Source organism: Anarhichas minor, unplaced genomic scaffold (assembly GCF_050575085.1).
Source record: "Anarhichas minor isolate MPS153535 unplaced genomic scaffold, ASM5057508v1 ptg000052l, whole genome shotgun sequence".
In the NCBI taxonomy this organism is placed as follows: domain Eukaryota; kingdom Metazoa; phylum Chordata; class Actinopteri; order Perciformes; family Anarhichadidae; genus Anarhichas; species Anarhichas minor.
Window position 1 is genome coordinate 665359 of NW_027466498.1, and position 14070 is coordinate 679428.

At 42.9% G+C, this 14070-nt stretch overlaps 1 protein-coding gene across 1 annotated transcript; it reads right to left on the reverse strand.

Annotated features, from left to right (window-relative positions):
• Positions 1-5423: 5423 nt before the first annotated feature.
• LOC142931498 (uncharacterized) lies at positions 5424-13717 on the reverse strand. The gene is made up of 3 exons (XM_076075445.1): positions 12346-13717; positions 10669-11178; positions 5424-5446 (listed from the first exon to the last, which is right to left on the reverse strand). The coding sequence occupies exons 1-3, from the start codon at positions 13715-13717 to the stop codon at positions 5424-5426; spliced, it is 1905 nt and encodes a 634-aa protein (XP_075931560.1).
• Between the last annotated feature and the right edge of the window lie 353 nt (positions 13718-14070).

Below are 14070 nucleotides of genomic sequence, written 5' to 3' on the forward strand. Positions count from 1 at the left end.
GGTGGTATTTGAAACCGGGTGTTGTTGAAGGCTGCAGCTCACATTGTACATTGCTTTGGTTAAGTGTTGGTCAAATAGAAATGTAGAATCCCAGTGGACGCTTGTTGTGGCCGCGGTCTGCATATTGGGGTCAAATTACAATATATTCAATTTTGGCTGCAGGAAAATCTGTTGTTCCGCTTTGTGCGTTGATCAGTGGTGGGCCGTCAGGGCCAGCTAAGCCTTCTCTGCTTAACGGTTTAATACGAATACGTGTATTGTTACACCCCTAGAAACAAATAATAAAATGCACGGCCCGCCATAGCGTAACGACTGTGACTCGGCCGATGAGTGTTGCAGAAAAGAGTAGCTATATCATCAGTATGTTGTGCCTCCAGTCACTGCACTGCTGTGCAGTGTAATGAACGTTCCACTGCGCTGAGTTTTAACATCCTCTCTGTGCTTAAAATGTCTTTAAACTTGAGCCCAAATCCTCCTGCAGATTCTAATATGATCTAATGATAGCAGTGAGCCTAAATGTCTGAGTCAGTACTTTACTAATCACTTCACATATTTAAATCTGCTAGTGTAATTTAATCTCAGCCCAGTACACATACTGTAGGTGTACATTTAGCAGCTAGTGTCTTTGTGTTGTAATCCTGACATGTAATCCATCTGTTCTGCCTCTCTCCATGTCTTTGACCTCAAACCTAACCCAATGAAAGACACATCTAAAGACGAGTGTAACCACTAAAACATTATCAGCAGCCCGACATATTCTCCATCTGCTATTCAAAGCTGCTTCCAGTTTAGAGAGGAAGCGCTGTTAGTCTGGATTTCACTGCTGTTCATTTACACTCCCACATATTGTCAAAACTGACATGATTATTATCACCCCACTTTGTCCATTAAATCGTTTTTAAACCACAAAGCATCAGTTTTCCTGAGGTAGTTTAGTGTGTGTGTGTGTGTGTGTGTGTGTGTGTGTGTGTGTGTGTGTGTGTGTGTGTGTGTGTGTGTGTGTGTGTGTGTGCGTGCGTGCGTGCATGCGTGTGCAGCTACTGTACTCTGGTATTACAGCTGTAATAACATAATCCCAGAGATTTGGCCTGACAGCAAGACAGTATGCTGCCGATTTCAACTGACAGTAGGGAATTATTGTCTCCACGCACTTCACAGACGGCTAGACATGTGTTATTATTGCTGCTGTGAGTCTCAACATGTGGCCCGTCGACCCTCTGAGGGACACTGACTGTAAAGAAAATGAAGTTTAGAGTGATTTGGAAGTTAGGACATGGAAATGTGTACTGTTTAACTTGTTACAGATAAGCTCGCTCTTTTATTCTGTACATTTTTACTTTTCATTCATTGCACTTTACTCACTTTAATGCTACCTGCACTTTACTGTCTTTGTACTTGTTTTTTTATTTATTCATTTTATTTGTTCTTACATTGTTAATCGTTGCATTGAAAAAACACAATGTCATTCCCCTACATGATAATATGAATGGCTCGTGCTCTAGTGCTGCAGTGTTGCTGGATTGATTTGTTGCTTTGTTGTCATATAAATATATGTGACTGATTCTTGTGAGTTTATTCTTGTCATTGTGTTAATTACATTGATTCTGACTTGTCCGTTAATGACAAAGCATCCCGTCATCGCAGGGTTAGGTTCGGACATTTGAGTCTCTGTTCAGGCTGTTTTCTTTTTACAAAGCAAGAATGATGGTCTGGAGAAATGGGGATTGTGTGGCGATTGCTTTAGCCCTGTCTGAATCAGTAGCTGCTGTTGTTTCCCCGCTAAACTAGTTTAGCTTCGCCTCCCTGAAGACACGTGCGGACCTCAGCTGTTTTTTGTTATTGTTCCGGGTTCAAAAGTTCACACAGCCCGTCGTCTCCTACGTGAGCACAGTCCACCGAAAACATTATGTTTCCCACAATTTAAGCTTCTGCATTTTCCAAATATACTAGTATTATTCAAACGTATCGTTCGGTTCGTAAGCCTCGTACCGAACAGTTTAATTTGAATACGTGTATTGTTACACCCCTAGAAACAAATAACCGTAGCTGTGGCGTCATAATGAGGTTATTAGGTGTTGGTTCAAGTGTACTAGGACAGCACAGAAGGCCCAGGTATAAAATGCACGGCCCGCCACTACCGCCAACACATATTAAGTAATTTAAGATAAAAATGTATTTTGATGGTAATAATTATATTTATCTTCTTTCAGTCAAAGTTGACTTTTGAACCTATCAACACTCTGGAGTTATTCTTTGGAAATGTTTGGATCACACGAGTCAGAAGCAACGCAGCCACCATTGAAATATGATTCTACAAATAGTAAAATAACACATGCAACAAAAACAAGCTGTGCAGCATTGAAATGGAATATGCTTTAAATGAAGATTCAAACTATTTGATACAGTTCTAATACAATTAATGAAAATCCTTGCTGGACTTCTTGGACATATCCCACTCATGGATGTTTGTCCAATAACTGCATCCAGTCTCTGATCTCGAGCTGACAGATCAGACGGTCCCTGTCCTCCTCCTCCACCTCTTTCCTTATTTTTAATTTTGTCATAAAAACTCAAACCATTTCTATTTTTTTTTTTTTTTACCTGAGCCACCGTCCTTACCTCAGGAGACACAACATTCCCCGCATTGCAGCCCAAGCCTCTTAATATGTCATTGTCACTTCCGTGGAAATACTTCAGAAAAGTATGACGCTTCTGCCTTCCAACTCTGACACTATTGTGTCACGAATTCCCCTTCATATTATTTTGTTTTCATCCGGTCTGCTTGTTTTATTAACTCTCGTGTCATTTCAGATCCTACCATTCACACCCGATCATCTCTCATTCCCCTCACCTGGTCCTCCACACCCATCTCACCTGCAGCCCATTCCCTCACTAGCCCTCACTATTTAGGTCCCCTCACTTGCACTTGTTCCCTGCCAGATTGTCTTGTGTGTTTTTGCCAAGTTCTCCAGCGTACCGTTATATTGTTCATGATCTGCCTGTTCTGACCCTCTCTGCCTGTTTTTCGACCTTGGATTTTTTTGCCTGTTTGACTGACCTCCTGGTTTTGACCCTGCCTGAACTCTAGTAAAAGAACTGAACTTGTATCTTGTCTCCGAGTTGTGCTTTTGGGTTCAAGTATCTGTAATCCTTACACTATTGTCTGCATTTCTTCAGAAGGGGTATGCTTCTTTTATAACAGCTTCACCGCTTTCTCCATGATAAACCTCTCGCCCAGCGTATTTCTTAATGTAGAGAAATGGGGGAGTGGCGGTATGCTGATTGCAAATAGCATCCACCTGCCGGTCAATATAGAATGATTGTGATTTTGTGAAAGGTACAAGAGTCACACTTTTCTGAAGTTTTCACAACACGCAGTCTCGATCACAGGTCTCATGGTTGAAAGTCCTATGTTTGACCCCTCCCATAACATAATAACATAACACATAATTTCCTCTGATCGTTGTACATGTAGTAGATGCGTTTAATCTGTGTGTCCACCCTGAAAAAGGATTCTAATTGGCTTGCCATTGGCATTATTTTTGAGCGACAAGAAACAAATGGAAAATTTGAGTCCATGTCTACAAACACTAGGTTTCAATTTTGTGACCATTTCACAATTGCTGTGAGACTGTTGGAAGTGAAGCGGTTCATGAAAGGGCAGATTCTGCAACAAACTGGCTCTTCGACACTTTTCAAATCCTAAATGTAATTTTCTATCTTGCTAACCATCTTGTAACCCCTCCGATTTTTCTGGTGACCCTTTGGATGTCCTGGTTGGTAAATCAATGGCCTACTCTTAAATAACACTTTATGCTGCAACATGATGATTTTCCTTCATAGGAACAAAGGGGCCTTGATCAAACCATGATTAACAGCCCCAGTGCACTAAGTACGTCGTCGAGGCTGCCCACATACATTTGGCCATACAGAGAACATGCTTGTAGCTTGACTGTGACATTGTTTAACCTAAGCTGCATGTTCTTTATTATCAACTAAAATAACTTAGATTTCGATGGTAATTAATGTACTAAAACATGTGTGATTAAAAGGCTCAGGGTCACAGTGTCCTTTTACAGTTTTATCTAAATGTGAGAAATATAAACACAGTGTAAGTGGTGGTGGGCTGGCATATGGACGTCCACACCTGTCTACAAGAAACACCAGCAGCCTGCTGCCAGATAATACATGCAGATCTACTTTAATACAAAGAACTCCGCCTATTACGTAAAAGGATGAGATTATCGATACACAGATTAATGAACATCCCCCGCTCTGCCCTGTCCCTCCAACCCGCCCGGATGCACACACTTCAATTATCTAGACAAAAATAGAAAAGCCCACAATGACTTGCAGTTTAGTTGTTAGATTTTAGTCTTTATTGTACTATTTTTTTCTTGACAATTTGCTAGCGGACATGTGGAAACTTTGACCAACAAAACATCATCATTATTATTATCTTTTTTAATTACAGCATATCGCCAGACTGCGGTAACAGTGAGAAGATGTGTTTTTAAAAAATAAAACAAGAAAGAATAAAGAGAATTCAAACCAAACAGGAAAAAAAAACATTTTGACTTTAATATTTGATGGTGTTTTTTTTTTCTTTCTTTCTTTCTTTTTTTTAAATTCATGTACACAATTTAACAGTCTAAAAACATTGATCACACAGAGCTGAAGACATTGCAGTGTTGGTTGGGAAGTGGCAGTCCTCAGGGCAGTTTATATACTGTAGCAACATAGTCCTGCTGTACTGTCAGATATCTACTGGGGCAGATGGGGAGAGGGGGGCGGAGAGGGATTTGACTGGGGACTACAAACCAAAATGGCCGTCAATACAAAACTAACAGTCTTCTTTTTTTCTTTTTTTTTCTTTAAATCCACCAAATGGAGTCGGTAGAGACAGAGAGCAGAGTTAAGTAGCTTGAAGAGTTGGAAAATAGGGCAGCGGGGGAAATAGGTGGGGCGGGGGGGGATGTCTCGATTTTCTTTTTTTTACATTTCAGCTTTTTTTCTCTCGTAGACAATATAAAATCTCACAGACAAGCAAAGAAAAGAATAAAAACACTGGATGTACATGTTTGTATGTATGTATGTTTGCATGTATCGGACGAAGGGGATGAATGAATGGATGGATGGATGGATGGAGGGATAAAAAGAAGGGCTTGAATTATTGCTTTCTGAGTAATTATTATTTTCACTTGTCATCTACATGAATTGCATCTTTCTCATTCTCTCAATCTCTCTTTCTCACCATGGTGTTCTGTTAACACGTGATTTCTCCGTTTATTTGGGAGGAAGGAGGAGGGATGAAGGGAGAGAGGAGGAGGGGAAGGAAGGAGGAGGGGGGGGGGGGGGGGGGGGGGGGCTCAGAGCTCCTTGCTCACCGAATCCCGGGCAGTGCTAATCCTCTTTGTGTGGCCTCACACGTTTCCCGCCTTTTTGTCTGGTAAATGATAACAGAAGAGATTGAAAAATGTATTAAAAAATAGGTCTTGAAAAAAGGATAATAATAATAAACAGTCATAAAAAGGGTTATATGTTGTATGTGCGTTTAGTGGTTTAGTACAGATGTTGGTCTAGTGTTGGGTTAGTTCAAGTTATTTTTTGTTAAGGACGTACACAAAGCAAACAACAACAACAAACAGTTTCATGTGAAAAGTGTTGTCAAAATATAATGGCGGATCATCATCATCTCTGACAACCAACAGGAAGACGTACAGTCTGTCCATCTCTCATTGCCCTCACAGACTCTTGACCATAAGGAGATTTTTCCCTGAAATCAAATAACCTGACCATCGTCTGATCTGTCTATATTTATGTCTTTCTGTTTGCTTCCCCCCAGAGAGAGAAGGCGAGTTAATCTGGCTTGTTGAAGAGGCTCCGTGACACTTTGATTTTGCCCACTAATCCGTTGATGGACTCAACTCTATTGATGTCTGCTAAACCAGCTTTTCGCTTCCACAGCAAACAGAGAGCTAACTACCTAAGCTACAGCTAGTTAGCGCTAGCAGCCAGCTGCCTATCAGCTGGAGGGGGGAGGCCAAAACACAAAGGTCGACAGTCTGCAATGAACCTTTTGGTGGTTTTAACCCTTATTGTAGGTCACAAATGGTTTTCATGTTTATAGACTCCATTTACTTTTTTTTAATCAATGATAAGTTGTTTCTGTTCTTCTCAGAATGTCCATTGAAAAGGCAAAAACATGTTATTAGCCTACTCATACGAAAACAGAATAAGGAGTTGTGCAGCTTCCATTTTTTTGTTAATTTGGTGATTGCACTAAAGGCATGAATGCTGAGCATCGTTTTTTACTAAAACATAAACATAATCACCAACTCAGTCGGCAAAAACTATTTTATATTGCACGTTTCTGCAAACAATGGGATTAACGTATGTTGTCTGATTTATTTGTTAACATTACTGTGATTGCTCATAGAAAACGACGGCAAATTTTGACACCTAAAATTCACCTCTGCAATGTCTTTTGATTATTTTATCAAGACATTTCTCATGTTACACTTATATGCATAAACACAAAAGAAGTGAATAAAGATGATTTTGGGTGTTTTTATTGGAATGTGGATCTTTCAGAACAATTTGAGGATTGTGCATGTTCAATTTTTTATCTCTTATTTTATAAGTGTCATGCTGTGAGGGACAAGTCGCACTGATCTGGTCCTGTCTGGTTCACTCTGGTCCTGGTCATTACTTGGTCTCGGTTTAACTGGTCTTGACTTCAACACTGATGTATCCCATGGTTTGCAAAAATGTGCAATGCCAAAATCTTTCCTGGCGACTCAGCTGTTTATCACGCACTCAATTTGAACATTTGTAGTAAAATTGTCGGCAGATAGCTAGTTTATCTTTCAAAACATTTCCTGAGACAATTATCCTTTTGGTGTCACTGCAGACGGGGCTCATTCAGCGTTAGCATGGAAGACGAAGAGAAAGAAAGAAAACTTCCCCAGTCCAATTCAAATATCTTATAGTAACTGAAATGGGTTAGCAATAGTTCACAGTCAACTGTTTCTGAAAGGACTTTCAGCGTTGGCTGGAGGACTTTGATTACGTAGATAGGAAAATAAAATATACAAAAATCTATGTCATCATTTCTTATTGTTAAATCATTTCCATCCAAAATGGATGGTGCATGGGCCAATACGCTTGTTTCTGACATACTGTGGGAGAATAGTTGCATATGTAAATATGCATATGTAAAGAAAGTAGTTTGAGATGACAAACTTTTAACTTAATTGATTTAAATACTCTATTGTAAATAACATGGTGGTTAATAATACAAATGTGCCTGAAAAATCTAACAAAAATGGCTGCTTTTCATCAGCCAAAGTCCGTTGTTTAAGAAAATCTAACCCAAATTGAATGGACAAATAGTGCTAAATTGTGATCACACAGTATTTTAGCCCTCGAAGACTAACTCTACAATCATGCAACTGTTTTGAGTAGCCCGATGACGCTTGTAAATTGTAAATGGGAAGCTGTTCCCAAAGCAAGCACCCCACATGACGGGAAAGCGTCAGTTACAGTTTAGGTCTATAAAACCGCATTTACAAAAAATATATCTGAAACCAACCCGACCTCATGGGAAGGCATATCAATAGCCTGCCATTTACTGATCTTTCCACGTGTCATTAGAAAGGATTTTAGGTTTTTCGCATTCCATTATATGTTACAAGGTTAACGTTGTGAAAAGGCTTTTAGCCTGTCACTTAATGCTACGTAGTTACAGTGAAAAGGTTGTGGTTATATTTAGGCAACAAAACAATATTAGTAAGGAAAACATGTCACTAATGTAACTTGAAACTGATCTCATATCAGTCTCCTGGTTGAAAGTCCTGTTTGTTTGAGCCATCCACCATAAGCGGCCTCTTGAGAGTGTAGTTACACGGATGCATTGATATTGCAGTCAGTGCAGACTACATGGTGTACAAATGACACGCTAAAAGCAAGAAAGACGTTCTTATTGCAAGCAAAATGACTTACCATTGCAACGTCATACATACGCCATTTGGCGAGAGTAGGCTATTCAACTGAATTTATACAGCCCAATATCACAAATCACCCAAAATCACAGATCAATTATAGTTCAGAGCCAAAGCTCGGCGTTAAATGGAGTTAAATTTTAGCCAAAGAGTTTGAGCTACAAAAGGGCTTCTAGTAAATCGCACCGCAGCAGCAGGAGATGCGGTGCTCTCCACAAACATCTGCTGGGCTGCATGAGATCAAAGCGGGGTGGGTTGCTGGACATAGAGCCTCACACTGCACTTGAATGGTGAAGGGAGGCTGGGACTGATAAATAATGGAGGAGGGAACAGAGCACCTTCTGGTTCACAGGCACTTCACCTCCTCATACCCAGTGTCCAGCAGCTTTCGAGCTTCGGGTCCCAGGTGGGAACGAGTAAAACGGTACAAAGAGAAGTGAAGCTTTGCTGGAAAACTGCTTCGAAACTAAATGGCTCAAAATATCAGAAGATGTAAAATTGCATCTCTGTCCTTGTATTTCCTCACAGCAATGCCAAATCCAATTAATTTCTTCAGGTCATGACTGCACCAAGTAAAAGCGGAGAATCAAACACGTTACTGCTCTAACATGACTGTTTGGTGGGGGCTGTAGTTAGCTTGCACTGTGACAGAGTGTGCCATGTAGCAGTAAAATATATTTGTACAGAAGTTCATGAACAGCCAGCCTCTAACCATAGCTGCCCTGGGAATCTGCACTCACCATCTGAGTCCTTGTAATAAGTTAAATCGTTTAGATTGTTTGGCTGTTTTTGAACTTGACATGACAATGAAATTAGCAGTCACTAAAGTAAAAGGGATGCTTCTCTCTCTTTCCAACTCTCGTTCTCTCGTCTATCGAACACACGCTGGATGTTTAACAACTACAATTTCATTAAAACTCAGGAAGAACTGCTGCATTATTGTGTCATGCAATCACCCAGGTAAAGTTGACATGCCTATGTGGTTCTGCACATACAGTGGCTTTACTTATGTGTGGACAAAATATATATATAGTTCATCATGTTGGGAAATACGCTTCTTCAATTTAATCCTGTGTATGTTGAGTATGGAGCTGGAGTCAGGATGTGGTTAGCCTAGCTTAGCACAAAGACTAGACACAGGGGGAATCAGCTAGCCCGGCTCCAAAGTAAAAAAAAATACACCTACCAACATCTGTAAAGCTCACTAAGCCATGTTTCCACCAAGAAGTTCCTGTTCATTTTAGTCCTGTTACTACTTTTCAAGGAACTAAAAGGTTGCCTCAGCCCATTGTTGTTTGAGTTTCCATAGTGGACTTAAGACCTGCGAATATTAGACAAACAACGTCTCGCCCCAGAGGTAAACACACTGCAGCCTGAAGCTCAGTGTGCCTGCTCCATAGTATTTACTGATGCATGTTGAATGTAATGTCTGTCTGCACATAGAATCATTGTGTGAGTGTTTGATAGGTATTTATTTGTGCTTCAGAGCGTAACCGCCATAAAAACTTCCCTCTCATTTACAGCATCTATTTCTCTTTTTCTCTCTGTTTTTTTTATGATTCTGGAAAAACCTGACTTTACTTTCGATGTTATCAAACAAAGAGAAATTATCTCCCCTCCTAAAATGGTCCTTAATCCATTCTAGAACACTTACTTGTTTCTATGAATGACGCAGTAAACGAGTTGAAGCAGAGACGCTGTGTGTGTTTGACCGATCAGCGACAGTCATCCCTGCAAACCCCTACTACTAACATTCCTGTACTTTCAGAAGGTACTACCCCCCAACCAGGGCCTTTTTGAGGGTGTCCCCACAATATAATATACAATATACAATAGAATATAATACAGGCCCTAGACCTGCGGTTAAAACGCAATGAGTTCCTCAAAACGTTCCTAGTCACTGGGGAAGGTTTTAGCATTTGTTAAGGGGCTTTAGTGAGTTGAAGAGATGTTGGTGTATTTTTCTTTTACTTTGGACAGGGCCAAAGGTAGCTGATTCCCCCTGCTTCCAGTCTCTGTGCTAAGCTAGGTTTACCACATCCTGACTCCAGCGCTTCTATTTAACCACAGATATCCTAACTCTTGGGGAAAAAACCATATAAGTGTGTTTCCCAAAATGTTGAAATGTGTATAGCCTGTACTAATATGTGTGATTTTACATTTGGCACAATTTAAGTGTTAACGTGAACAGTGTATTTTCACATACATGGGTTAACCTGTGCATAAATGTGTGTTTGTGTTATGTGTGCATGTTTTTAGTATCAAATGTCGGCGTAACACCCATTTAGACCGTTGTCGACGCACAGCTCCCTCTCTAATTGGTCAGCTGCGGCTGACACCACGTTCTGAACAATGGCCACCGCTGCCTCTCGAAGATCCCGCTTCCTCATCTCCTCCTCCTCCTCCCTCTCTCCCTGGTCACATGACTCTGCACCATCGTGACAACCTCTGTTTTGTGGAGACTCCGCCTCCCTTCCTCCCCCCTCCTCCTCCCTGCTAACGGCTAGTGCTAGCTCAGGTTCTTGACAGCTGGTTTTAGTTTGTTTACTGCTACCGTTTATTAGTGCTGGCGCTTGTTGTTGTTGTCTGTTGTTAGTATCTCCTTCTTTGCTGCTGGTGCTGTTTTGTGTCTCATCAGAGTCCCGGTCGGCGTGCTCTAACTCACCGCTGTTCACGGCTGTGGCATTGATGATGTTGGCGTTGCTCTCCTCTTTCGCTCCTCCTGCCTCCTTGCTCTTCTTCACAGGGCTGCCCCCCGTCATCTTCTCCTCCTCCTGGTGATTGTGTTCGGCGGTCTCTTCCCCTGTGCCGTTGGAGCAGCCGTTCTCCCCATTGGTCACGGGAGCTTCAACTGGCATCTTCTCCACCTCCTTTGCCGCCTCCCCTCCGGTCTCCGCCGCCGGCGTCTTCTCCTCCTCCCCTGCATCTTTGTCATTGGTCTCCTTGGCCGCTGTGTCAACTTCACCATCAGCAGCTCCTTCCTCCACTGCCTCTTCTCCCTCTCCTCCCTCCACGGCCTCCTCCTCCTCCTCCTTGGCACCCTCACCCATGTCCACACTAGTGGACTTGCCCTTTCGCAGGATGAAGTTCTTCAGAGAAACTGCGCGGCCAAAATGTGTGCGCTTGACCTTGGCTGACTTGCCGTCTTTGCCTTCCTCTGCTGCTCCATCCTCACCTGCAGGGAAGAAAAGAGTTCAGGGTTAAAGCTTCCTTATGACTAATGAGATTTTCATTGATTACCTCTGAAAGGTAATCAAAGGATCACAAAGGATTAAAATATATTAATTGATAGGTGAGTTTATGATTTTCCCAAGCATAATAATTAGTATACTGGTAACTAAATTTAAGGCTGCCTTAATACATTTTTAGCCACTAGGGGGAAATAAATAAATCTAGATATACTGACACATACAGCCACACCTGTCACTGGCTTATTAAATTGGTATGGATGAAGATCGTGACCAACTGATGAATACAAGTCCAGTTTTTACTCTACTTTTAGCACTTTTAACAATGTAGCAACTCTGCTGGCTCTTTAGCTGCTAAAGGCTCAACTTTCCTCACCAGCCAAATTGGATTAAAAAAAAAAAAATCGATTTGAAAAAAATATATGATTTGCAATTTAACAACTCTGTATTGTATCTACTTTCAAGCAACGCCGGTGCACAGTAAGCACCTCATTTGCCCATTTGTTTAATCTCACATTCTTTACGGGAAGATGAGCTGTGCTCGTCACAAAGAGGAATTTAGGTTGAAAGTGAATACGTTTATACCGATCTCCAACCAAAATGTAGATATTCTCTCTTGAAAATCAGTTTAAAAAATGAGCCCAGGGTTCTGTATTTTTGTACCATTTTCTGTATGCAGCCAGAGAGCAGAGAGGCAGCTAAATTTAGTCTTTGCTGTTGACTGAAGCCACAGTGTGACTAGAATTTCACATCAGATGTTGAATATTTTATTTGGGACAATGTTCAATTACATTACCTCCCCCAGAGTTAGCAAGCCACTAACTCCTGTCTGTGCTCCCTGGACAGGGACACACGAAATGTGTGTGAACACGGTGTCAGACTTTGAATGTTTGAATGGTGTCCATGGTAAACTCTGTGTCTGGCCTTCTCTAAAGGGTCACAACATAATTCTGGAGGGGGGGTCATGAGATGATTAATGGTGTAAAGTTTTGCTACACTCTGATCTGTGGATTTATTTGAGAAATATTGGATAATTTAACCTTTTTGTGTTACAAACAGTTGTTTGAAAGAAATCGGAGATGTTTATAAATGTGACACGTGGCCCCAACCAGATGCTGTGTTTTGGTACAAAGTCACAATTTCTGTCATCTAACCTGTGGCTGCAGCTGTAGTTGCATCCTCCTCCCCACTGGGGGCGCACTCTGTGTTGGCGCGTTTGGACTTGGGGATGACGCGCTTCTTGAAGGAGGTCCAGATCTCGTTGGCATGTTGCGTCACAGTCACACCTCCCGCCGTTGCTGCCTTCTCCTCCTCCCCTCCCTCAGCCTTTTCCTGCCCTCCCTCCATCTCAACCTCCTCTGCTCCTCCCTCTGCCTTAGCCTCCTCTCCTCCCTCATCTCCTCCCGCCGCTGCCGCCTCCTCTGGCTTTGCGTTGTCAGCGGAGTCTTTGTCAGAACCCTTGGCCTTACCGCTGATGCCAACCATAGATGTGTCCCTCTTCAGGCCCTGGAAGGTCCAGGAGCGTTTCAGCTTCCACCTTTTCTGCCCCGACTCCTTGGAGTCCAGAGTGGAGGAGTCTCCGCCTCCTTCTCCTCCTTCAGCTCCATCCTCCTTAAGGTCTTCTCCTCCTCCTCCTCCGCTCTTCTTGTGAGCCTTCTGAGCCATGAGCTTCTTGAAGGAGTGCCAGCGTTTCATGTGCTTGGTGGCTGCCGAGGAGGACGATGCTTTCTGTTCTTCCTCTGCACCTCCCTCTGCGCCTCCCTCTGCTCCTCCTGCTGCTGCACCCTCCTCTATGGTGGAGTCTGCAGTGGTGTTAAGTGCTTCAGGATCTTCCATCCGGTCCAAGGACTTGGATCGGACCATTACTTGTTTCTGGGGTTCTGCTGCGGCACCGTCCTTCTTCTCGGTGCTGCGATGGGAGAAGATCCTCGCCACCGGCTTCCTAATTAAATCTCGAACTGTGGATTTAGCCTCGGCCGGTTTGCCCTTCTCTGCTTTCTTCTCCTCCTCCTTCTCTCCATTTTCTGGAGCTTTCTCTATCGCTGTACCTCCCTCTGCTCCGCCCTCAGCTGCTGCACCCTCCTCACCTCCTTTCTCTCCCTCTTTCTCCCCTCCTTCAGTGGCATTCTCTTCTCCTCCTCCAGTGGCTGTGCTCTGCTCTTTCTTCTTCCTTCCCCCCATCACCTTCCCCAGGCCGCTCTTGTTGAGGAAGGAGTCCAAGAACGAGGTCTTGGGCTCAGTAGAGGAGGCGTTTTCCGAACTCTGAGGAGGAGCTGCCTCCCCAGTTGCTGCTGCTTCTCCCTCCTCGGCTCCTGTCACCGCCGCTGTGTCGTTAGTCACTGTCTCTTTGTTATCAACAACCTCGCTGTTGACAGCGGTGCCATCTTTATCGACAACTTCACTGTTGACAGTCTCTGACTTTGCGTTGGCGTCTTTAGCCTGTTGCTCGGCCTCTGCCGGCTTGCTCTCCGGGGTTTTCCCGTCTTCCTGGACCACCGGCGCCGCGCTGGCCTCCGTCGCCGCCATTTTGGAAAGGGAAAACAAACAACAACAAAATAAAAAGTGTGTTCTTTCCTTCCTTCCCTAGCCTTCTGCCCTCCTCTTCCTCTCTCTTTCTGTTTTTTTTTGTTCCTCCCGCTGTGGTGGCGCTCTCAGGTCATGGAGAGCAGGGTGGAGAACAGTGATGAGGAGGAAAGATACTCAGCATCCTACTAGTCCTCCAAACTCCTGCAGAGAAAAGAGGGATGAGAAGAGGGGCAGAGAGAGGAAGAAGCGCAGATGGTTAATAGCCTGAATCAACACCATAGACACTCAATTAGTCTAGTCTAGACTGTGCATTGAATGGGGAATGAAATATAACAAAATAGAGAATCTCAGAG